We start from the raw sequence: 25,865 nt of genomic DNA, 5'->3' as shown, positions 1-25,865 counted from the left end.
CAAAGATCCTAAATTATGTTGTGATGTTTCACGTCCTATGATCGATTCAGACCGTTAACGTAAGAAAACGTACTAAATATACTTTACTACAAGTAACAGAATGATTAGACAAACGTACTAAATGCTTGTAACTTATACCAGTAACATGCCGAGATGGATATTATTGACTAATTCATTTGTAAATTGCATTTTAGTGTTAGCGGGTCGTTACTGCTTATTATTTGTGAAAGTTATCTGCCTCTTTTCTGTTTTTATCTTCACTACAATGAATAAGTTTAAATATAAGTTTGAACCGTTGTCTTCTCGCATAAATTCATCAAAATAAAACGTCTTTGACAGTAAAATGTGAGTGTTAGACGAAGACGGAAGCAGGTGGGAGTGAGTCATCTTCTCAATCAAAGCTAAACCCCGGCGTGAACCGGATGTAGAATCGTCAGGTCACTTGAGCAGCAACGTGCACACATGTGTTTTGAAGAGCCACATTAAACCGGTTTGTGTTTTTCATCAGTTAAACTTAAACCTGTCGATGTTGTCGTGATGTTCCGCTGAGTTTAAATATGTTTGTCGATCTTTGTCAGTGAGACGTTTGTTGTTGTTTCACCAGAGATGTTACAAAATGTGTATTAAGTTAGCAAGTTAGCTAACATTCATGTTGTACGAGCAGAGCAAATCTAATAGAACTGTTTTATATAAAATAAACTAATCGTGTCTGTAAAGGAAGACTAATTGGAAGTGTCGTGTGGTTACTACTGAGAGTCAGAAGCGAGCTAAGTTCCTGACCTGAAACTGGTTTACATGCCGAATGTCCTTCAGAAAACTGCAGATTTAAGAGTTTCTTTGGAATCAGAAACACTACGTTGACATAAAAGTGACTATAAAACATTTTTTGACAGTGAAAATATCCGCTTTTAAATTCGGGAGTAATATTTTCCATCATAAGATTACTATAAATACATTTTTGTGACAAACTTCCTTAAGAAAATTGCAGATTTAAGATTTTCCTTAGCATCAGAAATGATACGCTGATATAGAAATGTCGTATTTTTTGATATAGAAAAGATCCACTTTTAAATTCGGCAGTAATATTTTCCATCATAAAGTTTCTCACCTGTCTGTTCTCTGTGTTGTCATCATATTTATCCACCTGCCTTAAATCAGAATGAATGAATCTTCTAAGTTTATGACCCAGACTTTGTGTCTCCATCAGATTAACAGACATCATGACATCGCTGGCTCACCAGCTGAAGAGGCTCGCCCTCCCTCAGAACGACCCAAACCTTCTGACCCGCAAAGAGGTCACCTCGTTCCTCTTCGAGCCCAAAGATGCTGCGACCATGGACAGGAGCACCTTCTACGCCCTCGGTGAGTCCGTCCTCCGCCTCCTGCTCCTCGTCCTGCTCCAGTTGTCTTTTACATCCTGATTTCATCCCCTCCTCCTCCTCCTCCTCCTCCTCCTCCTCTCCAGGCTGTACGGGGCTGGAGGAGCTGATTGGGATTGAACCGGCGTTCCTGGAGTTTCAGGACACTCTGTTCAGTCGGGACTCGATGACTCTGGAGCGTGGCGTCCAGTCCAAGGAGGTCAACAAGAAGCTGGACGCCGGCATCTCGCTCTTCCTCACCCGCCTCAGCCCCTACTTCCTCCTCAAACCTTCTCACAAGTGCATCGAGTGGCTGGTCCATCGGTAATTAAAAGGATCCACTTTTAAATTTCCTTGTCTGTGGTTCATTTTCACACCAAACTCCCTTAAAGAAACTGCAGATTTTATGTTTCCTTGCTGAAAACAAATGGTCGGCTTCAAACAGAAGTTGTTTTGTTGTCCTCTTGAATTGAAAGCATCCTCTTTTCAGTTCGGCAGCATTCTAACACCAATTTGCTGCTTTTTATTTACTAGTCTACACTAATAACGTGTGCAGACAGACGATAGATTGAGTGAACTCTTCCTCTGAGCCGTCGTCTCTCTGTGTTGCAGCTTCCACGTCCAGCTGTATAACCCCGACAGCCTCCTGGCCTGTGCGCTGCCGTACCACGAAACCAACGTGTTCGTCCGAGTCCTGCAGCTCCTGAAGATCAAAGACGCCACGAACCGCTGGAACTGGCTGCACCGTCTGCAGGTCGGTGCTTGACCGTCTTCTTTCTACTTCCTGCTCATCAGAATCACGATAACAGTCCTCACCATGTGTCTTTGTGTCCTTGTTGCTGCAGAAACCAGGCGTGCCGCTCTCCAGAGGAACTCTGATCACTCACTGCTACACAGACCTGAGCTTCATGGACTTCATCTGCACCTTAGTGACCAGATCCATCGAGGTAAACAGACTAGTTAGTGGTCCTGGGCTATTTACTGACACACAAACTGAGATCAGATGTCCAGTGCTGGCTGGGGACGCATGTGGAGACACATTTATATTAAGACCAGGTGTGAACATGGACAGGTGTTGATCATTTTTCTCTCTTCTTCTTCAGGCGTATTCAGGACACTCAGGAAGTTGCTCTCAGCTCAGAGTGATCTTCTCCTTCTACGCCTCCACCATCGTCCCGGCTCTGGACGCCGTGGACAAAGTGTCCGACACCATCATCTCCAAACTGCTGCCATACGTCCAGAGGGTAACTGACATTAACACACGTGGAAACTATGTCTTGACCTGGCTCGTGTACGTCGTCTCATTGTCTCGTCGTCCCTCAGGGTCTCAAGTCGTCCCTGACCGACTACAAAGCCGCCACCTACATGATCGTGTGCCAGCTGGCGGTGAAGGTGGTGATGGAGGCGAGTCTGGTCGACAGCCTCACGGTTCTCATCAGCAAGTCTCTGGTCAAAGAGCCCGTTCTGGCCCAGGAGGGTCTGGGCTGCCTCATCGTGCTGCTCCAGAACCAGAAGGAGGGCGCCGCCGGACCCAGGTAGGACAGCGTCCTGGTTCTGGACGTGCTCAGTTAAAGGAGACGGACCGTCACCCTGACTCAGACTAAATCAAACCTGGCCGTCCTCTCACCTGTCTGCTGTGTCCTGTGTTCAGAGCTGCGGACCGTCTCTGCTCGATGCCGGCGCTGGCTTCCACGCTGCAGGTCATGGCGGCGGCCCACGACGTCAGTCCTCTGCTGCGATACCTGCTGCCTCACCTGCTCCACGGCGTCTTCGCCGGCAGCTCAGGTGAGATGGACGAGCTCGGAGCGTTGGAGTCCGTCCTCAAGTCTGTCCCGTTGACCAAAGACCTGGACCGAACCGTGGCTCGGTAAACCTCATTAACTGAGCAGCTTCACCAGCCAAAGCCTGAGTCAGAGTCCTCTGAGTGTCTCTGTTTGTCCTGCAGGTTGATGCTGGACGAGTATCTGAGTCAATCTGAGACCTCTGCTGAAGACACATCCGTCCTCGACCAGCGTCTGCTGCCTCTGGTTCGTCTGTTTGAGTCCAGGTACGTAAAATTAATGTCCTACAGTCAGACACGGCAAAATATACAGCGCCTCCTGAATGCTGTGTGAAAATCTGCTGAAGTTTTGAGATATTTTTATGAAGAAATGTAGAAAATTCTGAAGGAAACTAAAACTTATAAGCTGCTCTGTACGTGTGTGAGTTCAGCTCCTTGTAGTCAGATATCATCGTTAGAGTCCAGACTGTCTGGAAACCAAATATATAGAACCCACAACCTTCATGCTGTGATGCTAACACCTGCTAATGGTTGCTAACATTGACTCAGAGCATGACGTTCATGGACGTCTACCTGGTTTAGTTTTAGAGAGCTGCAGCGCTGACATGCTAGCTGTTAGCATCCACTGACGAGGACACGACTACAGAGGTGTCAGTTTTTAGGAAGTTCTTCTTTTCTTGATAACTGTTCAGTTTTCAGCTACTGGTCGTATTCCTGAACTCTGCAGAATAAAGTTATAAACAACAACAAGCGTCTCTTCAGACATTTGGGTTCAGTTTCTGTAAACACTGCACCGTGTCTTAGTTGATGATGAGTAGTTGCAGCTGAAAGTCTAGAGACCATTAACGCTACGATCATAGTAGGTGAGACAGTCTCTGCATCACCAGGTGTTGATTTGTCCTCCGTCAGATACTGTGGAGCTCTGGACGCCGTCCTCTCAGGACACGTCATCGACGTCAACAACACGGATCAGAAACGTCTCTTCCACCAGTTCCTGTCTCTGTCCATGAGCGTTGGAAAATATCAGGTAACGTCACAGAGGACACGTTGAAGTTGACGGATCATCTGTTCGTCTTCGTCTTAACTTAAATCTGTCGTCGTGTTTCATTCTGTAGATTTTAGGCGACTCTGGAACGTCGCTGTTCCTGAGTCTGAAACACCCGCAGCCTTCGGTCCGAGTCTCGGCCGTGGAGCATCTGTTGAGCAACATCACGTCTGGAAAGGTACAGTTACTGTGTCTGGTGAAGATCTAGTCTGGAGTCTTCAGCGTATCCCACGGCTATTAAAATGTTTTCTGTTCGTTGTCAGCAGCAGAGCGTCGACGAAGCTTTCCTGAAAGACGCTGTCATGGATCGTTTGCTGGACGACGTCCCGGAGGTCGTGGCCGCCGCCCTCAGAGTGCTGCAGGTCAGAGAGTAGACTCTTGGTCCCGTTCTAGTCCAGGGTTGCTGAATGAGTTTTCTACTGTCTAACCTAGAGGACATTTTAGTTTCTCACTAGTTACTGACTCTGAATCCGTTCCTTTCAGGAGTTGTTGGACGTCCTGGACCCTGAAGACGTCGTGTCGTCTTTACTGTCTCTGTTGCACAGAGTGGATCTGTCGGTGGCTGAGAACTGGTCAGTGAAGGTCACATGATGTAGATTAAACGTGGTTTCACAGCAGCTCTGAGATCAGTTTGATTGTTCCCTGACAGGCTGCCCGTGTTGATGGAGGCGGTGCGTTTACTGTCCGACCCCCGGCTGGGAAAAGACGGCGAGCTGGTGCAGAAGACGGGATGGAGGCTGCTGCCGTTCCTGGTCGTCACCTCGACGCCCCTCGAACTCACCCGCTGCGTCGCCCGATGCTCCGTCCTCACCCAACACCCGCTCGCCCTCAACTGGACTCGAGGTATCAGAGTGGCTCCTTCACAATAAAAGCATCCGCTGTGTCTTATTGTGGAGCAGTCGTTAAATGTTGGTTGTGTCCACACAGAGCTGGATGAGGTGATGAAGAGGAGATCTGAACCAGACTTCGTCGGTTTCTCCAACCAGCGCCTCGTCTCCACGTTGACCAAGAACCTGGCGAACATGGAGCACTTCTCCAAACGGGACGCTGTGAGTTTCTATCGTCATCTGCCTTAAACAGCTGTAGCATCTGGAGAAAACAAACAAAAAGGAAGTAGCGTTGAAGCAGCAGTGATCGTTAATAACAACGGAGCTTTATCTCATAGAGAAGTTGTTGTTTTGAACGTGAGGTGACGTGTTTCTGTGTTTCAGCTGGAGAAGCTGGTTCTCCTGGTGGAGCAGCAGCGAGGGTCCAGCCTCAGAGAGCGGGCGTCCTTCCTGGTTCTGACCCAGACTCTGCTGCTCAGCCTGGGCGAGCTGAGCGGGACCCAGCACCTGCTGACGGCTCAGAGGGTCTTCACGGCGATGGAGCCTCACCTGCTGGAGATCGCCAGGGACGACGACACCCAGGTCAGTGAAACGCCAGGATGGAGCCGGCTCTGGAGAAACGTAGGCTTCAACGTTAATCGTCTCGTTTTTGTGATCTAACAGGAAGCTGATCGTCTCCTCCCGGCGCCCTCCTCCTCCTCCTCCTCCTCCTCCTCCTCTTCCTTCTCCGATGCCCTGACTCTTTACCTGAGCAGGTGTGGGCAGCAGCCAGGTGAACGGCTGCAGAGAGAGTACAGCCTCGTCCTCATCGCTCTGCTCAGAGACTTCATCTCTGCTCTCAAGTGTCACGACACCTCCTTCAAAGGTGAGAGATGTCAGGGCGTTCTCAATTAATGAAATCATGAGGACGAAAAATCTTAGTTACTGACCTTTGACCTTTGACTGACACACATTTAACCAGTGGACAGTAGATGATGGATTAGCATGTAGCATGTAGCTAAAACTGTCTATAGATGTAGTTTTCTCTGTGATGTCTGATCCAACCTTCTAAATGATCAAGGACATCAGTGTTGATCCGACTGTTACCTGGATTCACATTAAAATTAGAGATGCACCGATTTATCGGCTGGTGACCGGAATCGGCCGATTTTCACGTGATCGGCCATGACCGGAGACCGGCCGGTCAGTCTGACATATGCCGATTTTTTGCCGGTCAAATGCACTCGGGCGCCGCATGATTTACATCGAGCAACATCAGCATCACACGCAGGCCAGCTGACAGTCTTACCTGGGCCCGGGACGAGATAATCTTAGATGATCTTCTCTCTCTTCTCTCACCGGTAGCCTGACTCTGTCCCTCCGCTCCGGGACAGCGGGCCCCTCCCGCATCACTCTCTCTGTCACCTGACTGCAGCCGGATCTCTCTCCTCTCTGGCGGAGCTACCAAACTCAACTGTTTCTGTCAAAGTTAACGTGTTGTGTGTCGGGCTTTTATACAAGCTAATGGACGTTAGCATTAGAGCTAGCCTGTTAGGTTACGTTACAAGGCTGGTAAACGTTGGCTGCGCTGTTTCTAACCTACGTTCACTTTACTAGTCCCAGCTTCACCGTCACCACCTTTTTTTTAAATATTTGTTAAGAAAATCTTTAAGGCCTCTATTTTCTTCTCTTCTTCTCTTTTCTTTCCTTTTCTGAGCACCGGACTTCTGCTGACCGGACATTTTGAGCTACTGAACTTCAAATCAAACGGCAACATGAAATTTTGTTCAGTGGCCCAAACCATTTTTGTGTTGGGGGTGGGGGGGTTCTTGACCACTATTTCAAGGACAATTAGGAAGAAAACAAATAAAAAGCTTTATGTAACTCAAATATTACATATTTTTTTTCCACAAATAGGCCTATTTTATTATTTTTTTTCCCCACACCAGGAGTAATTTATATAGTTCTATTTTTATAGTGATAGCGATTATCTGTTCAAAAAATGTTCTATTAAAGAAAAGATAATATTAATATTCTATTATAGAAGAGAAAATAAGTCTTTGTGTGTGTTGTAAAGTGGTTAGAAAAAATGAAATCGGTATCGGCCAAAATCGGTATCGGCAGGTCAAACTCAATGAAAAATCGGAAATCGGAATCGGCCTGGAAAATTGTAATCGGTGCATCTCTAATTAAAATAAAGAGAGAAACACTCAGGTGACGTTACCGTCTGTCTCCAGGTGAGGTTTGGTGGAACCCAGAGAAGCTGGACACAAACACCTGCTGCTACCTGGGACTGATGTCCCGCCTCTTCAGCATCTTCATCAGCGGCGCCGCCGAAGGACCGACGGCTGGAAGCTTCAGAGATCTGATGAGGCTGCTCGTCCAGGTGGGAGCTTGACCTTTGACCTTTGACCCGTTCACCTGAGGCTGAAGTGTTTACCTGCGTGAAAACCAGTGACAACCTTGTCCCCTTCCAGGTCCACCTGCGTGAGCCGGTGATGCTCTTCAGGTTCCTGTGCGTGCTGTGGGGGTACAGCAGTAACCATGGAGACCAGCTGGACGTGAAGGTGAGCGCCGTCCTGCAGACTCAGGCTCTGTACATGGGCCGCGCTCTGCTGGGCGTCCAAGCTGCCGCCACGCTGGACGAGCTGGCGTCCGCCGAGTCTCCCGGTAAGAGATTAAATATTCATACAATAATAATTAAATTAAAATATCTAAATATTTAAACCCTGCACCTGCCAAACATAGGTCATATGTTAGGGTGTGAAGTGTTAAAGTGACCCAAAAAAAAACTCCAAAAACAAATCTATTCACCACACGGTGACTTGGCCTGACTGAATCTGTGTTAATGGTGCTGCTACAGATAACAGACAGTGAGGACTTTACACCAACATCTACCACTTCACTGGTGTACCTAATGAAGTGGCCAGGGAGTCTACCTGGTGTCAGTGTAACACCTGTCTGTCTCTGTCTCTGTCTCTGTCTCAGTGGTCCCGTCCCTGCTCTGCTGCCTCTGCTCTCCGGTGCGTGAGGTCCGACGAGGCGCCATCGGTGCCCTGCAGAGCCTGTCAGGAGCGAGCACCTCTCCCTTCCAGCCAATCACAGAGAAGCTCCTGAAGACCTCTGAGGAGATCATCGCCGACCCGTCGTACCTGAGCACGGTGAGGATTTTAAAACTCTTCATCCGTGTCAATGAGTTTTTACTGGAACGTGATCAATGAACCGTGAGGATTTTAAAGATTTTCTTTTATAAGAGAAAGGTAGACAAAAGCTTTAAATCAAGGTCTAATTAAGTTATTCATTCATAAATTAACTGGTTCCCACTGAGAAGACGGTGACTGTGGTGTTTTATCTTTTAGCTTGTTGGTGTCTCTGCGTTGTGTTCAGACCGTCTTCGTGTTCTCTCCTCAGGCTCTCAGCGTTCTTCACGACGAAGCGAAGCAGCAGAAGAAGAAGAAGCTGCAGACGTCGATGCAGCAGCTGCTGCAGAGCGTCCGGACGCCATGCTGCCCGTCGTACAGCGCCGCCGCTCTGATGAGAGCGCTGAGCCTCGTCAATGGACGGGTGAGAGCAGTGGCATACCTGATCGAGTTTCTATAAGTTTCTAAAAGCCTTGGTGAATGTTTTCCTTCAGAGGAACAGAGCACATCTTGAAATATTTTGCCCAAACAAAGATCCATCGTCTGACATTTTAAATGTTTTTTGAGTTTTAAATGTTTAACCATTGATCAGACGTCCTGATGATCATCTTCGTCTTCTCCTCTCAGTCCGTCCTCTCTGCCCTGCTCCCCGTCCTGGATCGCCTGTTGGAGCAGAGCGGCCCCGACACCCCGGCTCTGCTGCGGGGCGAGGCCCAGCTGCTGCAGCTCGTCCTGGGGAAGTACGACGAGGAGTCGGCCCCCCTTCTGGCCGAGGACCAGAACTGCCTGGATCTGTTCATCAGGGCTCTGAGGACGTCGACCCAGCAGCACCCTGAAGCCCCCAGCTGTCAGATCATCGCTCTGGAGCAGGTCAGGACGACCAGGACACGGGGTTAATGTCGGTGTTTGTTTGTTGGGAATTTGAGGTTCAAATATGAGGGACAGTCAAAATAAAACACAACATTACCCACAATCCTCTCTGTTCCACTCTGCCATGCCGGGTGTCATTAGAAACTAGAAAAGCTACTCTTAACGTTGATACTAAACATCACATAGCTGGAGCTAACCAGCTAGCCTCAGCTAACAGAGAAAACACTCAGACAAACTTTTTATTTCTCAGTCATCATGTCAGAGTTTCTTCTTCCGTCTCAACATTTCATCAAATCTAAAACCAACTGACAACAAATATAACTGATCTAGTTTTATTATCTTCTGTCCTTTAGAGTCTATCCACATGATTCTACATCAGCTATGAACCACATGGTGACTGGACTGATAGAATCTGATCCTTAAGCTTCAATTTCATTCGCAATTGTTTGTCTCCATCTCGTGGTCTGATGGTGGTACTACAGGGAACAAGCACAATGGTAGTTGTGTTAATAGGGTAGTTAGCTTAGCACTGATATGTAGCATGGCTTGGTGACTGGTTTCCCTGGGGAGTTACATGTGTATTAAGGAAATATTAATATTTATATGGATTCTATAATGCACACAATGGTAGAAGTTGATGATGTGGATGGTAAATAAAATGTTCAAAGGTTGAATTTGCCTCCGTCTAGTGAGTTAGTGGTGGTGCTACAGGGAACAAACATTATATAGCTATCTTGTAGGGAACGAGAGCTTTACAACAATATGTTACTTGCCTTGGTTTGTCTTTCTGACCGTCTCTCTCCGTCTCCGTCTCTTCAGATCACGAAGCCGTTCTTCTCGGCGCTCGGAGACGAGAAGGTTCAGCAGAAGCTGCTGTCGGTGATGTTCGACCTTCTGGTGGAGAGCAGGAATCCTCTGGTGGCCAACACCATCAGCAGCGTCTTCAAAGCGGTGAGTGAAGAATCAACGTCACACCGTTAATGTTAACGATTATACTTTTAGAAATGACTAAACAACAACAGCTTCTATAAACTAGATCTGGGTGTCGCTACTGATCTGATTCATTAGAGATTCATTTCAGTTTATAAACTATTTCTCTTAGTCATGAAACAGATTTCATCCGCTGTAACGTCCTCATTGGTTCCAGAGGTTTGTGGTGTCTCCTCCATCTTTAGTCCAGCTCTTATCTGTCCTCAGACTTTTTAAATCCTGACGCTGCTCTCAGAGCTGGAGCTTCTGTCCTGATCAAAGCTGAAATATCTCCAAATGAATCCATCATTGCGATATCGACGTTTGATTGGTTGACGTTGTAGAAAAAGTTTTCCACTAAAATAATCGTCAAACCTTTTGTTGTTTTTAACAGATCGCCATCGACGCTCAGCTGGTCGCCAACGAACTCGCTCCTCCAGAGAAACCCAAAGTCTCAGTAACGGTGCAACAAACTCGACGAAGCAAAATGGCTCAGAGGTAATTTACAGCACGTCTGGTTTTAAATCCTGAAACGAGTCTGAAGAGGCTTTAATGAATCTGAATCTTAAAACCTGATATGAAGACAAATAGAAAACTGACAGAAATAAGTAGATACTTGAAGGATTGTTTTTAGTGTTGTCGTTCACACTTTGTCCTGAAGGAGTCAGTGTTGTCTCTCTGCTCTAATGTCTAAATTCAGAAATAATGAGCCAGAAGTCTGTTTGAGGTCTGTTTAGCACAGAACAGCAGATATTTTAGGTGGCGTCCCACAAGGCTCTGTATGAGGACCTATTCATTTTTTTAGTGTATAAGCTCCAACATGAATGAAGGTAAATATGCGATTATATGCAGATGATGCTCTGATTTATGTTTCCATCCAGTCTGTTATTTTCATCAGCTCAGACTTAAACTACAGATGAATCTGTCATTTCCTCAGCATCAGTAGTTTTTCCAGGTCAGATCAGAAGCTTGAAGCCGGTCACAAACTCTTCTGGAAAAAGAAAGAGGAGCCACGACTTCCAGAAGATGATGGAGGCTCTAGAAGTCTGTTTTTATTGTACGACGTTTTAAAGTTGTTGTCTCTGATTAGGAAACCTCAGGACAGTGGCGATGCGTGTCCAGAGGGGGGCGCCGTGTCCTGGCAGAGAGTCACTCTGATCCTGGAGCTGCTGCAGCACAAGAAGAAGCTGAAGAGAGCCCAGATGTTGGTGCCGGTTCTGTTCTCTCTGCTCGGCAGGTAACGACACCTCCAGGAAACAGACGACGCCCTCTAATGTGATGTTAACGATTTATTAACATGCACTAAAAACAGACACATTTTGAATGAAGTCTGGTTCTCTTTGGATGTCCGTATAATGACTGACTGGTGTTGACACCGTGCTGATGTTTGCTCAGGAGTCTGGATCCGAGTTCAGGCGACCACACCAACATGGAGTACACCAAACAGCTGCTGCTCAGCTGTCTGCTCAACATCTGCCACCGACTGTCACCTGACGGAGGACCAGTGGCTGCAGGTGGGTCATCTTCATCATAGGAGGAGGAGGAGGAGGAGCATGAAGAGCAGAGTTACATGTTTGTTGTGTTTTTTGCAGACGTCCTGGATGAAGATAAGTTCAGCGTAGAGTTGGTGGTCCAGTGCATCAGAGCGTCAGAGATGCCTCAGACTCACCACCACGCTCTGCTGCTGCTGGGCACCGTCGCCTCCATCTTCCCCGTGAGAGCTCCACCTCTTCTTCATCTTCTGTCTCTATAGCGGTTAGAGGATCTGAAGGGACACATAATAAAGACATGTCTCCGTCTCTTGTCCTGCAGGAGAAAGTCCTCCACAACATCATGCCCATCTTCACCTTCATGGGAGCAAACATCATGCGTCTGGACGACTCCTACAGCTTCAGGGTGATCGACAAGACGGTGCAGATGGTCATACCTGCTCTGATCAAGGTGAGACGACGAGGAAGAGGAGGAGGAGGAGGAGTCAGGAGAAAGAGGAAGAGTTTTAATTATACATGTGCCTCCTCTTCCTCCTTCAGGCCCACCAGCTCTCAGACGGCAGCTCTTCCTCCCACATGGTCGCCGTGGTGACGAGGATCGTGCACGTGTTCGCCGACGCGCTGCCTCACGTGCCCGACCACCGGCGGCTGCCCGTCCTCGGCCAGCTGATGACCACGCTGGGGCCCGCCCGCTTCCTCTGGGTCCTAATGCTCCTCCTGTTCAAGCTGCACGCCACGCACACGTCCGGCACCGCCACCGAGAAGGTAAGAACGGACTGAGCAGCAGTTACCAGAGACATCTAGTCACGAGGACGTCACAGCAGATACTGGAGACAAGGATATTTCTGTTTCATGTGTTTGACTGGGTTCTATCTTTGTCTACTTTCAGGACTTGTGTGAAAATCTGTTGATGTTTTGAATCGTTTTTATGAATAAATGTAGAAACTACTACTAAACAGGCACCGATTTATGTTTTAAAATGTTCCTCATGAATCCAAAATTGTTTGTGTTTTAATTTGAACCAAAACCTCATTTGTGACGTGTTTGTGTCTTTGTGTTCAGGACGCAGCTCTGGAGAAAGACGTGGACTTCTGGATTTCTCTGAGCTGTCAGTTCGACGTCAGCGACCAACTCACCTCCATCATCAACATCCTGAACTTCCTGCTTCAGCTGCCGGACGACAAAGACGACGGTGAGACGTAAACGCTGGGGACGAGATGTTTTCACTGATGTTTATCCTCTAGTGTCTAGTGATTAGTGTCCAGGGCAGAAGGAAATGTTGTAATATCAACTCTTTCTGTTTCCATATTGCAGCTCCAGCGAAGCGAAGCGTCGGCCGGCGAGGACAGAAGAAGAAGAAGGAGGGCGAGGAGGAGGAGGAGAAGGTGGAGGAGCTGATCTTCAGCGTGGAGGCTCACAGCGGCAAAGAGCTGCGACACTTTAAGTTCCTGTCGGTCTCCTTCATGGCTCAGCTGCTCGGCTCGGCCAGCTTCATCTCAAAGGTTTGTTTTAGCAGCTGAAGAGGAATCAAAGCTTCAGAGCGACTGACAGGAAGTAAAGTTTAGTAAATATCTGATGATCTCCTCCAGGTTGCAGACGGCGGAGACGACGATGATGCTTCTCTTCAGCCGCTGCAGCAGAGGTGAGGAACGTTTTCTGGTGTCGAGGTGAAAATAAGCGTCTGAGTCCGTGATTGGCCGAACAGCTCCAGCTTCCTAGCCTCACAGCTAACAGTAGCTCCTCCTAGCTTCCTAGCCTCCCAGCTAACAGTAGCTCATCCTAGCTTCCTAGCCTCACAGCTAACAGTAGCTCCTCCTAGCTTCCTAGCCTCACAGCTAACAGTAGCTCCTCCTAGCTTCCTAGCCTCACAGCTAACAGTAGCTCCTCCTAGCTTCCTAGCCTCCCAGCTAACAGTAGCTCCTCCTAGCTCCCTAGCCTCCCAGCTAACAGTAGCTCCTCCTAGCTTCCTAGCCTCCCAGCTAACAGTAGCTCCTCCTAGCTTCCTAGCCTCCCAGCTAACAGTAGCTCCTCCTAGCTTCCTAGCCTCACAGCTAATAGTAGCTCATCTTAGCTTCCTAGCCTCCCAGCTAACAGTAGCTCATCCTAGCTTCCTAGCCTCCCAGCTAACAGTAGCTCATCCTAGCTTACTAGCCTCCCAGCTAACAGTAGCTCTTCTTAGCTTCCTAGCCTCACAGCTAACAGTAGCTCATCTTAGCTTCCTAGCCTCACAGCTAACAGTCAGGCATGCAAACTCCTCACCTTTCGGCGAAATTCGCCGTTTTCAATCCAAATTGGGTGACTTATGTGATTCGTGCAAATCCGAGGAGAAAATATTTTTTTGGGGGGGGGGGGGCGGGGTAGCCTACTCGTTGACTTTTATTTTAATATATTTTAATAATATAATAATATAATGTTCTATATACCGTAAATCCTCTAATATTGGCCTGTATTCCATTAGCGGCCGGGTCTCCAACATTGGCCGGTCGCTGTCAGCGGAGGTAAATAAAGGCCGGTCTCTAATAGCGGCCGGGGCTATTATTAGAACCATCTCGGCGGGTCAGGGTTTCGGCGGCACGGTGTGGGAGGATCCCTTCAGCGGGACCTCTCCCCGGCGTCGGCCGGCCCCCGCCGGGCGCATTTACTCCGTGGCGGTGCGCGGCCTGTAAGTGCTCGGGGCGAAGGTGGCTCGTCGGCTCCGGCCGCGAGCTTTACAGCGACCCCCCGCATCTCACCTCACTGCTTCCCTGGGGTCTTGGAATCAGTGCTCACTGCGCCCTCTCTCCGTGCGGGGAGGGACGGGGCCCACTCGCTCCCGGCGCGACTGCCGACCGGCAGCGGACTCACTGTCCTCAGTGCGCTCCGACCGCGTCGCGCCGCTCATTTGTTGTTAATGTTCTGTATGCATACCAGGTTATGGTAACTGTACGTTTTCAATAAATGAACCTAGTATTTTATAGGTTCAAATATACACAAAATCTTGTTTTTATTAATTCTACTCGTAGTTCGTTTTGCTCAAATAGAAATTAAGGCCTGCCTCTAATTCTGGCCTCCTTCCAATAAAGGCCTGGACCGCTATGCGCTTGAGTAAAATAAAGGCCCGGGCCTGTATTAGAGGAAATACGGTATATATAACCGCTGACTTTATTTACAGACGCGAACACATATTGAAATGTGTTGTCAGAGCCCCATGCGTAGCCCCTATGTGTTTATTAAACATGCACAGACTTTACCCGCCACTTGCAAGCGCTATGCACGTCACCGATCAATACCGCAGTACGTTACAGCAATTCATTAATTCAGTCTTCGACAAGGGAGAAGCAAAAGAAGACGTTCAGACGCCGGAAATCTCTCTGTTTTTCACGGCCCCAGAGTTGAATCCTCGTTCAGTCTCATGAATGAGATTATTGACGGAAGAAGTGGAAACATGAAAATTGGCACATTCAACTCCATTCAGACAGTGAAATATGCCCTTCAGGCCCGAGGAAATACAGCCATTGAGCTGGCTCAAAAGTTTTTTTTTTGGTAAAAATTTGTGAATTTGTAGTCTGTTGTCTTTGTAAATCTCTGTTTACCAAGCGGGGGGGGGGGGGGGGGGGGGGGGGGGGGGGTTCGTGGCCATTTCCCTCTTCGCGCACTCTTCTCACCTTTTTGACCCCTGACCAGTTTGCATGCCTGAACAGTAGCTCATCTTAGCTTCCTAGCCTCACAGCTAACAGTAGCTCATCTTAGCTTCCTAGCCTCACAGCTAACAGTAGCTCCTCCTAGCTTCCTAGCCTCACAGCTAACAGTAGCGTGTCCTACAGTAGTATTTTGTTGCAGCTTTTTTCTTCATTCATTAGTTTTTTGAAGTAGTTTTGGTTCTTGACTTAGAACGTGGCTCTTTCTTGTTTCAGGCTGCTGGAGGAGATCCTGCGCTACATCCACAGTGTGGCGCGCTGTGTAGAAGACAACGCTGATAAACCCACCGCCAAGTTCTGGAGAGTTCTGCTCAATAAATCCTACGACGTCCTGGATAAGGTCTGCGTCACGACTTAATTATTTCACATAATTAACCAGAGTAAACAGACGATAGCAGCTCAGCCACACAGACACATTATAGTTGTTTTTATTTCTACACAGGTGAACGCCTTGTTGCCCACGGACACATTCATCATGGTGATGAGGGGGCTGATGGGTAATCAGCTGGCGTCGGTGAGGAGGAAGGCCATGGAGCTGTTAAACAACAAACTGCTGCACAGGACGCAGTGGGACGAGGAGCAGGTAAGACGAGTCTTCAACACGTCCAAGTCTTTAACCCGTTCCACACAGCGAACACGGAACCTTTGTCTCCATCTAGTGGTCTAACAGTGGTACTACAGATAATAAACAATAGAGTTCTCTTGTACAGAACGGGATCTTTCCAACAGTATGTACCACGCCTCTCCATCTTCTTCTGGATTGTATAATGATCTCAACGGTAGAATGTGATGATGTCCAGGATAAATAAAATGTCCAAAGGTTGAACTGTGCGTCCACTCGTCTCAGGTCGTTTTATTAAATCGCTGCCGTCTCTCTGTCGCAGGTCACGGTGCTCTTACAGCTGACCGGCGACCTGCTGAGCATTGTGGGTAAAGGTCACGGCAAGGTCACGGAGGAGGAGGCGGAGCAAGCCATCAACCGGCAGACGGCGCTCTACAGCCTCAAGCTGCTCTGCCGCAGTTTTGGCTCCGCCCACCAGGAGGCGTTCGTGCCCGTCCTGCTGCAGACGGTGGAGATTGTGTCGACGGCGGCGGAGGAGAAGAACGTGACGGGCAGCGCCCTGATCTGCATCGCCGAGGTGGTGGGGACGCTGAAAACGCTCGCCATCCCTCAGTTACCACGGTCAGTGTTATGAAAATGGCCGACGCGTCTCTGCTCCCTCCTATTGGTCAGAAACTTGAACTAACATCAGCATCATATTAACTGACAAACAGACACAAACCATCCTTGTATGTGAAGCCCCACCCACTACCATGGAATGGGTGGGGCTTATATGACCTATAGTGACTGATCACATGACTCCTGGTCCTGCAGGTTGATGCCGGCGGTGCTGCAGACGCTCTCCGACAGGAAGGAGCTGCTGACCAATGAGATCTACCTGCTAAGCGCCGTCACCGCCCTGCAGAGAGTCACCGAGACGCTGCCACACTTCATCAGCCCGTACCTGCAGGACACCTTGGCACAGGTAACACACCTAACACACCTGTCCAGGCTTTAAAGACTCACAAACACTGATTACAGTTCATCATATGCAACACAAAACTCTTCACACTTCCTGTTCCTGCAGGTGTGTCGGCTCACTCGGCTGGTAGAGACCTCCTCTTCCTCCTCCTCCTCCTCCTCCTCCTCTCAGCTCTCCTTGCGTCTGGCCTCCCTGAGGAGCACCCTGGCCACCAAGCTGCCCCCCAGGGTCCTACTGCCCACCCTGACCAAGTGCTACAGCAGCATGGTCGTCAATAAGAAGGTGAATATTTTTATGGATTCTATAATGTGCACCACATGGTGACTTGCCTGACAGAATCTGATCCCTGAGCTTCAATTTAATATATGGTCCTTTGTCTCCATCTAGTGGTCTAATGGTGGTACTACAGATCATAAACACAATACAGCCATCTAGTAGTGAAAGTTAGCTTAGCATTGATATGTAGCAGCTTAGCATTGATATGTAGCATGCCTTGGTGACTGGTTTCTCTGGGGAGTTCCATGTTTGAACAACATGGAGGAAATCTGAATCTTCTTCTGGATTGTATAATGATCTCAATGGTAGAATGTGATGATGTCCAGGATAAATTAAACCGTGTCCCAGAGTGAAGACAGTAAACGTTGTGTCCCCTGCAGGGCCAGCTGGGGGCGCTGATGAACATCCTCCAAGACCACGTCAGTCACATGGAGAAAGACCAGCTCAACGTCCACCAATCAGAGCTCACCTCCTTCTTCCTCACGGCCCTCAACTTCCGCTCCGAACACTGCCAGGTGAGCGTCTGGTTTATGGGCGGAGCCTCAGGTAAACAAACAAACAAACAAACAAACAGAGAGTTGACCCGTGTCTCTGTCGTCAGGGCGACCTGGAGAGGACGGCTCAGATCGAGGGCGGTGTGATCGACTGTCTCCTCGCCATGGTGATGAAGCTGTCGGAGGTGACGTTCAGACCGCTCTTCTTCAAGGTAACGCCAGCGCTGAGGAGGAGGAGCAGGAGGAGTGGGAGGAGCTTATTGGAGGTCATGACTCCAGCTGTTCATCCGTTCATTGATCCGTTTGTCTCTTTGTCCTGCAGCTGTTGGACTGGAGTAAATCCGACAGTAGAGATCGTCTCTTGACCTTCTACCGTCTCTCCGACCGGATCGCTGAACGTCTCAAAGGACTCTTCGTCCTGTTCGCAGGAAACCTGGTGAAACCCGTCTCTGACCTGCTGAGACAGATCCACAGCTCCAAGACAGGTTCCTCTTCCTCCTCTTCTTCTTCTTCTTTGTCTTTTATGTCCTCCTCTTCTTCTACATCAGTTTATTTAATCAAACTGTTTCATGTTACAGTTCTAGATGAACCTTTATTTTCTTCATATTGTTATTATCAGCTATAATAGTTAACCTTGTTGTGTCTCTGTCAGGTGATGTCCTGTTGGACAACGTGGAGAAGAGCTGTCTCCTGCTTGGTTTCGTCCTGGACTGTCTCCAGAAGATCTTCCTGTACGACTCGCAGCGTTTCCTGAGCCCAGAGAGAGCCGACGCCCTGCTGATGCCTCTGGTCGACCAGGTGAGACGCTGTCATCAACTGATTCATCTGTTACTGGTTGTAACGTGAAGACGAGTTCAGGTCTTCCTCCTGGTCCTGGTCCTGGTCTAGTTTAGTTCTCAGTACAGGACGTGTGTCATTGCTGTCCTCTGATTGGTTAAAGCTTTAACTGGTCATTTAAGGTTCATCCTGACAGGAAGGGTGAATGTTGATGAGAGGAGAGAATCAGCTGTCGACTCTGGGTCCTGGTCCTGGTCCTGGTCCTGGATCTCTGGACTGATTTCTGTTTGTTTCTGCTGCAGCTGGAGAACCTGATGGGGGGGGAGCAGGTCTACCAGCAGAGGGTGACCCAGCACCTGGTTCCCTGTGTGGGTCAGTTCTCTGTGGCGCTGGCCGACGACTCGCTGTGGAAAACCCTCAACTACCAGGTCCTCCTGAAGACCAGACACCCCGACGCCAAGGTACGAGTCCTCACACCTGAGCCCTCACACCTGAGCCCTGAGCCCTGAGTCCTCACACCTGAGCCCTGAGCCCTGAGCGTCGCCTGGCAGGCTCAAAACACTTTACATCGTTTCATTAGATTTAATTAAAGTTTAATTTTTCCTGCAGGTCTGAGTCACCGATGTTTAATGTTTGACGTTTATTAAATCTTTTAATGTGTCTTCAAATAGTTTTATTGTTTTTAACTAAATAAATGAGGCGTCAGTAACTGAAGAATGTTAAAAGTTATTATGATTTATTTATTTATTTATTTCTGGATAAAATAAGTTCATTAAAGTAAATGTATTTATTTCTTTAACACCACTGTGACGTTCCTCCAGGTGCGGTTCTCGTCCCTGCTCGTGCTGATGGAGCTGGCCTCTAAGCTGAAGGAGAACTACATGGTTCTGCTGCCAGAGACCATCCCGTTCCTGGCTGAGCTCATGGAGGGTGAGGACCCCAACACGTCTCTGGACGTCTCTCACATTTATTAGTGTTTTATTTTATGTAGTAAAGTGATGGTGAATGAATTCAGCCGTCACAGTTTTCTGCTGACCACATGGTGGCGCTGCTCATTTACAGACACACTGAGATCAGATCTGGACTCATTTATGAAAACATCAGCAGCAGCTTGTTGCTTCACAGTGAATAAAATATATCAAGACGACAACATGAATTCATTTAACAAACCTAAACATCCGTCTGGTTCTGGTTCTGGTCCGTTTTCTCTTCTTCTGTTTTTCCACTTTGATTCAGAGTTATTATGAATGGTTGTGGTTGAACAGAAGGAGGTGTGTGACACCCGTTGCCTTCTGGGTAATGTAGTTTGAGTGTCATTATGACCCCGCTGGGTCTGACCAGGGTGCGCTTGTTTTCCAGATGAGTGTGAGGAGGTGGAGCAGCAGGTCCAGAAGGTGGTTCAGGAGATGGAGAACATCCTGGGAGAACCTCTGCAGAGCTACTTCTGAGACGCCAACGAGATCTGATGAAGATGATGATGATGAAGAAGTTTGTGATAAAATAAATAAATAAATAAATGAATGAATTAATGTTGGACCAAGTCTGAGTTGATTGAATCCCGTCGGTTGTTTCTGTGACCTGGTTTATAAGAGACGACTCATTTCATCTTCATCACAGCAGGTTGGAGCTTTAATTTATTTATTATCTGTTAAAACGTTTGACTTTTTATCTGAACTTTTATTGTTTAGTCATAATTTTCACCTGGTGAGTAAATAAGTCATCTTGATGTTTTCTTTCATGATTATGTTTTAGCCTTATTTGAAATATTTTTTTCTTTTTTATATTTATTTATTTTAATGTTTAACTTAGTTTTTACTTTTTAATTTATTTATTGCAGTGATTTTTTTTAATTACATTTTTTTTTAACCATTTCTACTTTTAGCTGATAATGTGAGATTTTTGTATTTATTTATTTATTTGACATTAAGAACTCATTAATTATTTTTATCGTCTTTAATAATTAAAAACAGAATCAACAGAAACGTCTAATTTATTTATAATTATATATTTTTGTTAATATTAAAATATTTAGTCACGTGGTTACGTCATTTAAACGATCTAATTTAATTAGACGCTCATTACGTCACGGCTCGATCAGAGCTCGCGGAGCCTCGTCGTATCTCGCTGACGTCACGGAGGTTTTTTAGGAGGCTCGCGCCGCTCGCTCGGTCAGTGACGGTGTCAGCATGAGGAGCGCGAGGACGCTGCAGCAGCTCGCGCTCACCGTGAAGCGGAGCCTTCATCATCATCATCATCGCTCTGTGGGAATCATCGGAGCACCTTTCTCTAAGGGACAGGTGAGAGCGCGCGGACAGCCTCACATGTGTGTCCGCGTGTGTTCCGGTATTCATCATCTTCTTCTTCTTCTTCTGTGGTGGTTCCGTAGCACCGAGGCGGAGTGGAGGGAGGACCGGACCGGATCAGAGCCGCAGGACTGGTGCACCGACTGCAGGAGCAAGGTGAGTGTTCACCTGGGGGGACCAGAAAGACTTCAGGACCCTGTGAGGACATTTAGTCTCCGGTCCTCAGGACGACCCTGCAGAGACCAGGACCAGGGCTAGAACCAGGAGTAGAACTAAGACTGGAACTAGGACCAGGACCAGAGCTAGAACCAGGAGTAGAACTAAGACTGGAACTAGGACCAGGAGTAGAACTAAGACTGGAACTAGAACCAGGAGTAGAACTAAGACTGGGACTAGGACCAGGACCAGAGCTAGAACCAGGAGTAGAACTAAGACCAGGACTAGAACCAGAGCTAGAACCATGACTAGAATCAGGACCGGGACTAGAACCAGGTCCATGGTACAATGAAGGTTCTGGGAGTTTTTTAAGGTCAGAATAATGTAAATAATATTCAGACTTGATTATAGGACCAGGACCAGGACAAGAACTAGAACCAGGAGTAGGATCAGGACCAGGGCTAGAACCAAGACAGGAACTAGGACAAGGCTAGAACTGGGACCGGGACTAGAACCAAGTCCATGGTGGGATGAAGGTTCTGGGAGTTTCTTAGTTTAAGGTTTAATAATATTCAGACTGGATTATGTGAAAGTGTTTTCTGTGACCTGGTCTCACCTGTCCATCCACCTGGTCTCACCTGTCCATCCACCTGGTCTTAATATCAATGTGTCTCCACATGCGTCCCCAGCCAGCACTTGAGATCTGATCTCAGTTTGTGTGTCTGTAAATCAGCAGCGCCATCATGTGGTCAGTAGAATATTGTAGCAGCTGCTGTCTCTAATGGATCTCTACCTACCGCTGGATCAGAACCATCAACAGCTGCTGGTTGACTTGGAGACATGATCCAGATGTTGGAACCAGATGGAAAGACTCTCACATGTTAAGATCTGATTTATTCTAGAGACAAAGACTCAGATTAGACCTGAACCTGGAAGCTTCTCTGTGTTTTAATGATGAAGACACTCTGACCTTCATCCTCCAACTAGAACAGTTCATTTATTTCCTACGGTCAGTGAACGCCTCCTCACCTCCTCCTCCTCCCCCTCCTCCTCCTCCTCCCCCTCCCCCTCCTCCTCCTCCCCCTCCTCCTCACCTCCTCCTCACCTCCTCCTCACCTCCTCCTCTTCCTCTTCCTCCTCCTCCCCCTCCTCCTCCTCCTCCCCCTCCCCCTCCTCCTCCTCCCCCTCCTCCTCACCTCCTCCTCACCTCCTCCTCACCTCCTCCTCTTCCTCTTCCTCCTCCCCCTCCCCCTCCTCCTCCTCCTCCTCCTCTTCCTCCTCTTCCTCCTCTTCCTCCTCCTCCTCCTCTTCCTCCTCCTCCTCCTCCTCCTCCTCCTCCTCCCCCTCTTCCTCCTCCTCCTCCTCCTCCATAGGTCACTCATTCCTCTGCAGCAGCTCGATCAGTCTGAGACGTGTTTGCTTTTCATTGCAACATGAAAGCTGTTAATGTTCACCCAGAGAGCATGCTGGGAAATCAGGCCGTCACGCTGACCCGTCTAACCCATAGACATATAAACATAGACGCCTCATTGAGTGCTGGACCGTACGTCAACGTCGCCGCCATATTGGAGGAGGCGGCTCTGTCCTGCGAACCAATACGAGTCAATGGAGTGAACTTTATTAAACGTCTTCTACAAAGTACTATAAACATTTACACATTCACACACGAACGTATGAGGAAACTGATAGGAACTAAAAACAACGTCTGATTACATTCTGAGTAGTTAATGTTAGACGTTTTTGTTTCCCATCAGTTTCCTCATACGTTCGTGTGTGAATGTGTAAATGTTTATAGTACTTTGTAGAAGACGCTTAATAAAGTTCATTCCATTGACTCGTATTGGTTCGCGGGACAGAGCCGCCTCCCCCAATATGTCGGGGACGTTGACGCATCACAACAACGGACCAACCCGCTCAATGAGGCGTCTATGTTTATATGTCTATGGTCTAACCTCCCCCCGCTGCGTGTGTGTGCAGGCTGTGCAGTGAAGGATTATGGGAACTTGTCCTTTGAGGAGGTGGCCGTGGACGAGCCGGTGGGGGCGCTGAAGAGCGTCCGGGCCGTGGGCAGCGCCAACCAGAGGCTGTCTGAGGCGGTGCAGGCGGTGAAGAGGGACGGCCACACGGCGGTGATGCTGGGAGGAGACCACAGGTGACGACTCTTCACACGGACCAGGATTTAAATATTAATTAATAAGTCGTTCTCTGTTTCCAGTCTGGCCATCGGCTCCGTCCACGGACACTCGGCCGCCGTCGGGGAGCTCGGCGTCGTTTGGGTCGACGCCCACGCCGACATCAACACGCCGCTGACCTCCTACACAGGAAACATCCACGGACAGTCCATGTCCTACCTCCTCCATGAGCTGCACGCCAAGGTGAACCAGTCCTGGTCTGTCCTGGTCTGGTCTCTAGAGTCCATGTTGAACAGGTCCAGGTGTGAACTCTGATCTGGTCTCAGTCCTTCCTTCCTTCCTTCTTCTCTTCCTTCTTCCTTCCTTCCTTCCTTCCTTCCTTCCTTCCTTCCTTCTTCTCAGTCCTTCCTTCCTTCCTTCTTCTCTTCCTTCTTCTCAGTCCTTCCTTCCTTCCTTCTTCTCTTCCTTCTTCTCAGTCCTTCCTTCCTTCCTTCTTCTCTTCCTTCCTTCTTCCCTTCCTTCTCTTCCTTCTTCCCTTCCTTCCCTTCCTTCTCTTCCTTCTTCCTTCCTTCTTTCCTTCCTTCCTTCCTTCCTTCTTCTCAGTCCTTCCTTCCTTCCTTCTTCTCTTCCTTCTTCTCAGTCCTTCCTTCCTTCCTTCTTCTCTTCCTTCCTTCTTCCCTTCCTTCTCTTCCTTCTTCCCTTCCTTCCTTCCTTCTTCTCAGTCCTTCCTTCTTCTCTTCCTTCCTTCCTTCCTTCCTTCCTTCCTTTCTTCTTCCTTCCTTCTTTTCTCCTTCCTTCCTTCCTTCCTTCCTCCTTCCTTCCTTCTTTTCTTCTTCCTTCCTTCCTTCTTCTCTTCCTCCTTCCTTCCTTCTTTTCTTCCTCCTTCCTTCCTTCTTCTCTTCCTCCTTCCTTCCTTCTTTTCTTCTTCCTTCCTTCCTTCTTCTCTTCCTCCTTCCTTCCTTCTTTTCTTCTTCCTTCCTTCCTTCTTCTCTTCCTCCTTCCTTCCTTCTTTTCTTCCTCCTTCCTTCCTTCTTCTCTTCCTCCTTCCTTCCTTCTTTTCTTCCTTCCTTCTTTTATTCCTTCCTTCTTTTCTTCTTCCTTCCTTCTTCTCTTCCTCCTTCCTTCTTCTCTTCCTCCTTCCTTCCTTCTTTTCTTCTTCCTTCCTTCCTTCTTCTCTTCCTCCTTCCTTCTTTTATTCCTTCCTTCCTTCCTTCTTCTCTTCCTCCTTCCTTCTTTTATTCCTTCCTTCTTTTCTTCTTCCTTCCTTCCTCCTTCTCTTCCTCCTTCCTTTTCTTCCTTCTTCCTTCCTTCTTTCCCTCCTTCCTCCTTCTTTCCCTCCTCCTCTTCCCTCCCTCCCTCCTTCCCTCCCAGGTGATGTTCAGGTGAGATCAGATGTTAAAGTTCTGTCCATCTTCTTCCGTCTCCAGATTCCCGTCCTACCAAACTTCTCCTGGTTGAAACCTTGTGTGTCTGCCAGAGATCTGGTCTACATCGGTCTGAGAGACGTGGATCCAGCAGAGCAGTGAGTTGGTTCCTCCTCCTCCTCCTCCTCCTCCTCCTCCTCCTCCTCCTCCTCCTCTTCCTCCTCAGGGTTCAGGTCTTAGTTCAGACTCTCCTCTAAGTTGGTGACGAGGCTTCGTTTCTGTCCTCAGCTTCATCCTGAAGCTTCTCGGTGTGAAGGTGTTCTCCATGACGGCCGTGGATCGACTGGGCGTGTCCAGAGTCATGGAGGAAACATGTGACTACCTGTCCACCAGGTAAGCTCCGCCTCCTCATGACATAAAGACGCTGGTGACCATGTGGTCTCTATGATCTGTAGATGAAACCTACATTAATAAGATGATGGGACTCGTTTTTTTTTAACCAGGGTGAAGAAACCGATCCATCTGAGCTACGACATCGACGCCATCGACCCCTCCGTTACCCCGGCAACTGGGACGCCTGTAGTGGGAGGACTCACCTACAGGGAGGGGCTGTACATCACTGAACACCTCTGTCAGACAGGTAACTGTCAGACCGTCCTGTCCACAGCGTCCCTCTTGTAGTTGATCCAGACCCCTCCGGTCTAAATGTTCCTCGTCCTGCTCCACGTCCAGGTCTCCTGTCGGCGGTGGACCTAGTGGAGGTGAATCCCCTCAGGGCTCAGACGGAGGAGGACGTCCTGTCTACGGTCAACACCGCCGTCGATCTGCTGCTCGGCTGCTTCGGACGAGTCCGGGAGGGAAACCACCCTCCGGATTATTCCATGCCCGAGCCTTAACGGGGACGAGGGAAGGCCTGACACCTGAACGCCTCACAGAGGGACACCTGAACGCCTCACAGAGGGACACCTGAACGCCTCACAGTCTTCCTGAACTCACTCTGCTGTGTTCACTTTTAAAAGCACAAATTCTACATTGATGATGTTTTAATGAATATTTTGATTATTTTAATTTATTAAATGACAGATAATTGTATAAAAGTTTTGTTTGTTTTGTATAAACATCCAGAATAAACTGAAGTCTTGACTCTAGAGGACGTTGGGTCTTTACAGTTTGAGTCAACAATAGAAGAGTTTGACAGACCTGAGGTCAATAATCTACATCTGCTGCAGCTTCAACCGTGTAAACATTAAAGTCTCTACTGGTCTGACCCAGATGGTCGTTACTGAGAAATGATTTATGAATAATCAGAAACAGAAGCTCCTGGATCAGACCAGACTGACGGACGTAGACGTCATCAGGAGAAGAGCATCAGAGACAGAATACAGCCTGAGACAAAGATGGAGAATAATAATCTATCCAGACTAAGTGGAGAGAGGAAGAGGCTGCAGCTGCATGAAACAGGAACAAATGAATTAATTCCTTCAACGACTAACGAACATCAACACTGAATAGAAACAATAAAAGAGGAGAATTAAACTCTACTGACCTGTAACAGTAAAGATCTGTGGTGGATCTAATCCCTTCAGATTACTACAAAATAAAACCAACAGATTATAACCTGACATTAACTGACCTGTGACGAGGCAGAGGAGGAATCAAAGCATCGTAGATAAATCATTAACTCTGAGGAGGAGGTGATCTACGG

General features: G+C 48.1%; 3 protein-coding genes across 3 annotated transcripts in view; all 3 read left to right on the top strand.

The window, feature by feature from the left end:
• LOC311504239 (microfibril-associated glycoprotein 4-like) overlaps positions 1–25,865 on the top strand; it is a gene marked incomplete at its 5' end in the record, with an annotated part of 417,732 nt that overhangs the window by 163,224 nt on the left and 228,643 nt on the right. The gene's annotated exons all lie outside the window — the stretch shown is intronic.
• Positions 437–19,959, top strand: heatr1 (HEAT repeat containing 1). The gene is made up of 44 exons (XM_084567943.1): positions 437–490; positions 1,208–1,362; positions 1,466–1,682; positions 1,971–2,112; positions 2,204–2,305; positions 2,462–2,602; positions 2,682–2,893; positions 3,010–3,225; positions 3,304–3,405; positions 4,048–4,165; positions 4,254–4,361; positions 4,450–4,545; positions 4,667–4,755; positions 4,833–5,026; positions 5,111–5,232; positions 5,395–5,592; positions 5,674–5,875; positions 7,227–7,375; positions 7,467–7,659; positions 7,978–8,150; positions 8,401–8,553; positions 8,757–8,999; positions 9,819–9,950; positions 10,363–10,466; positions 11,059–11,205; positions 11,364–11,482; positions 11,561–11,682; positions 11,781–11,909; positions 11,999–12,223; positions 12,521–12,650; positions 12,773–12,960; positions 13,048–13,100; positions 15,352–15,475; positions 15,578–15,718; positions 16,020–16,318; positions 16,511–16,661; positions 16,764–16,940; positions 17,315–17,449; positions 17,536–17,640; positions 17,751–17,913; positions 18,081–18,226; positions 18,508–18,666; positions 19,027–19,135; positions 19,565–19,959. The coding sequence occupies exons 2-44, from the start codon at positions 1,221–1,223 to the stop codon at positions 19,651–19,653; spliced, it is 6,459 nt and encodes a 2,152-aa protein (XP_084424069.1). The 5' UTR covers positions 437–490; positions 1,208–1,220; the 3' UTR covers positions 19,654–19,959.
• Positions 20,392–25,162, top strand: arg1 (arginase 1; the record flags this gene model as incomplete). Its single annotated transcript, XM_084567005.1, has 8 exons — positions 20,392–20,502; positions 20,592–20,664; positions 22,642–22,816; positions 22,880–23,039; positions 24,224–24,318; positions 24,449–24,553; positions 24,664–24,800; positions 24,893–25,162. 8 exons carry the CDS (start codon positions 20,392–20,394, stop codon positions 25,054–25,056), a joined length of 1,020 nt encoding a protein of 339 aa, XP_084423131.1. The 3' UTR covers positions 25,057–25,162.

Source organism: Chelon labrosus (assembly GCF_963514085.1).
Source record: "Chelon labrosus genome assembly, chromosome: 19".
NCBI lineage: Eukaryota > Metazoa > Chordata > Actinopteri > Mugiliformes > Mugilidae > Chelon > Chelon labrosus.
The sequence above is the reverse complement of the archived record's forward strand: the minus strand, read 5'-3'. Positions and strand labels throughout refer to the sequence as shown.

Excerpts from the sequence above, each read along its gene's own strand:
- heatr1 (XM_084567943.1), top strand. The coding sequence starts at position 1,221 with ATGACATCGCTGGCTCACCAGCTGAAGAGGCTCGCCCTCCCTCAGAAC. Across the intron at positions 4,362-4,449 it reads GCAACATCACGTCTGGAAAG|CAGAGCGTCGACGAAGCTTT; the intron begins GTACAGTTACTG and ends CGTTGTCAGCAG. Across the intron at positions 15,476-15,577 it reads CCTACGACGTCCTGGATAAG|GTGAACGCCTTGTTGCCCAC; the intron begins GTCTGCGTCACG and ends ATTTCTACACAG.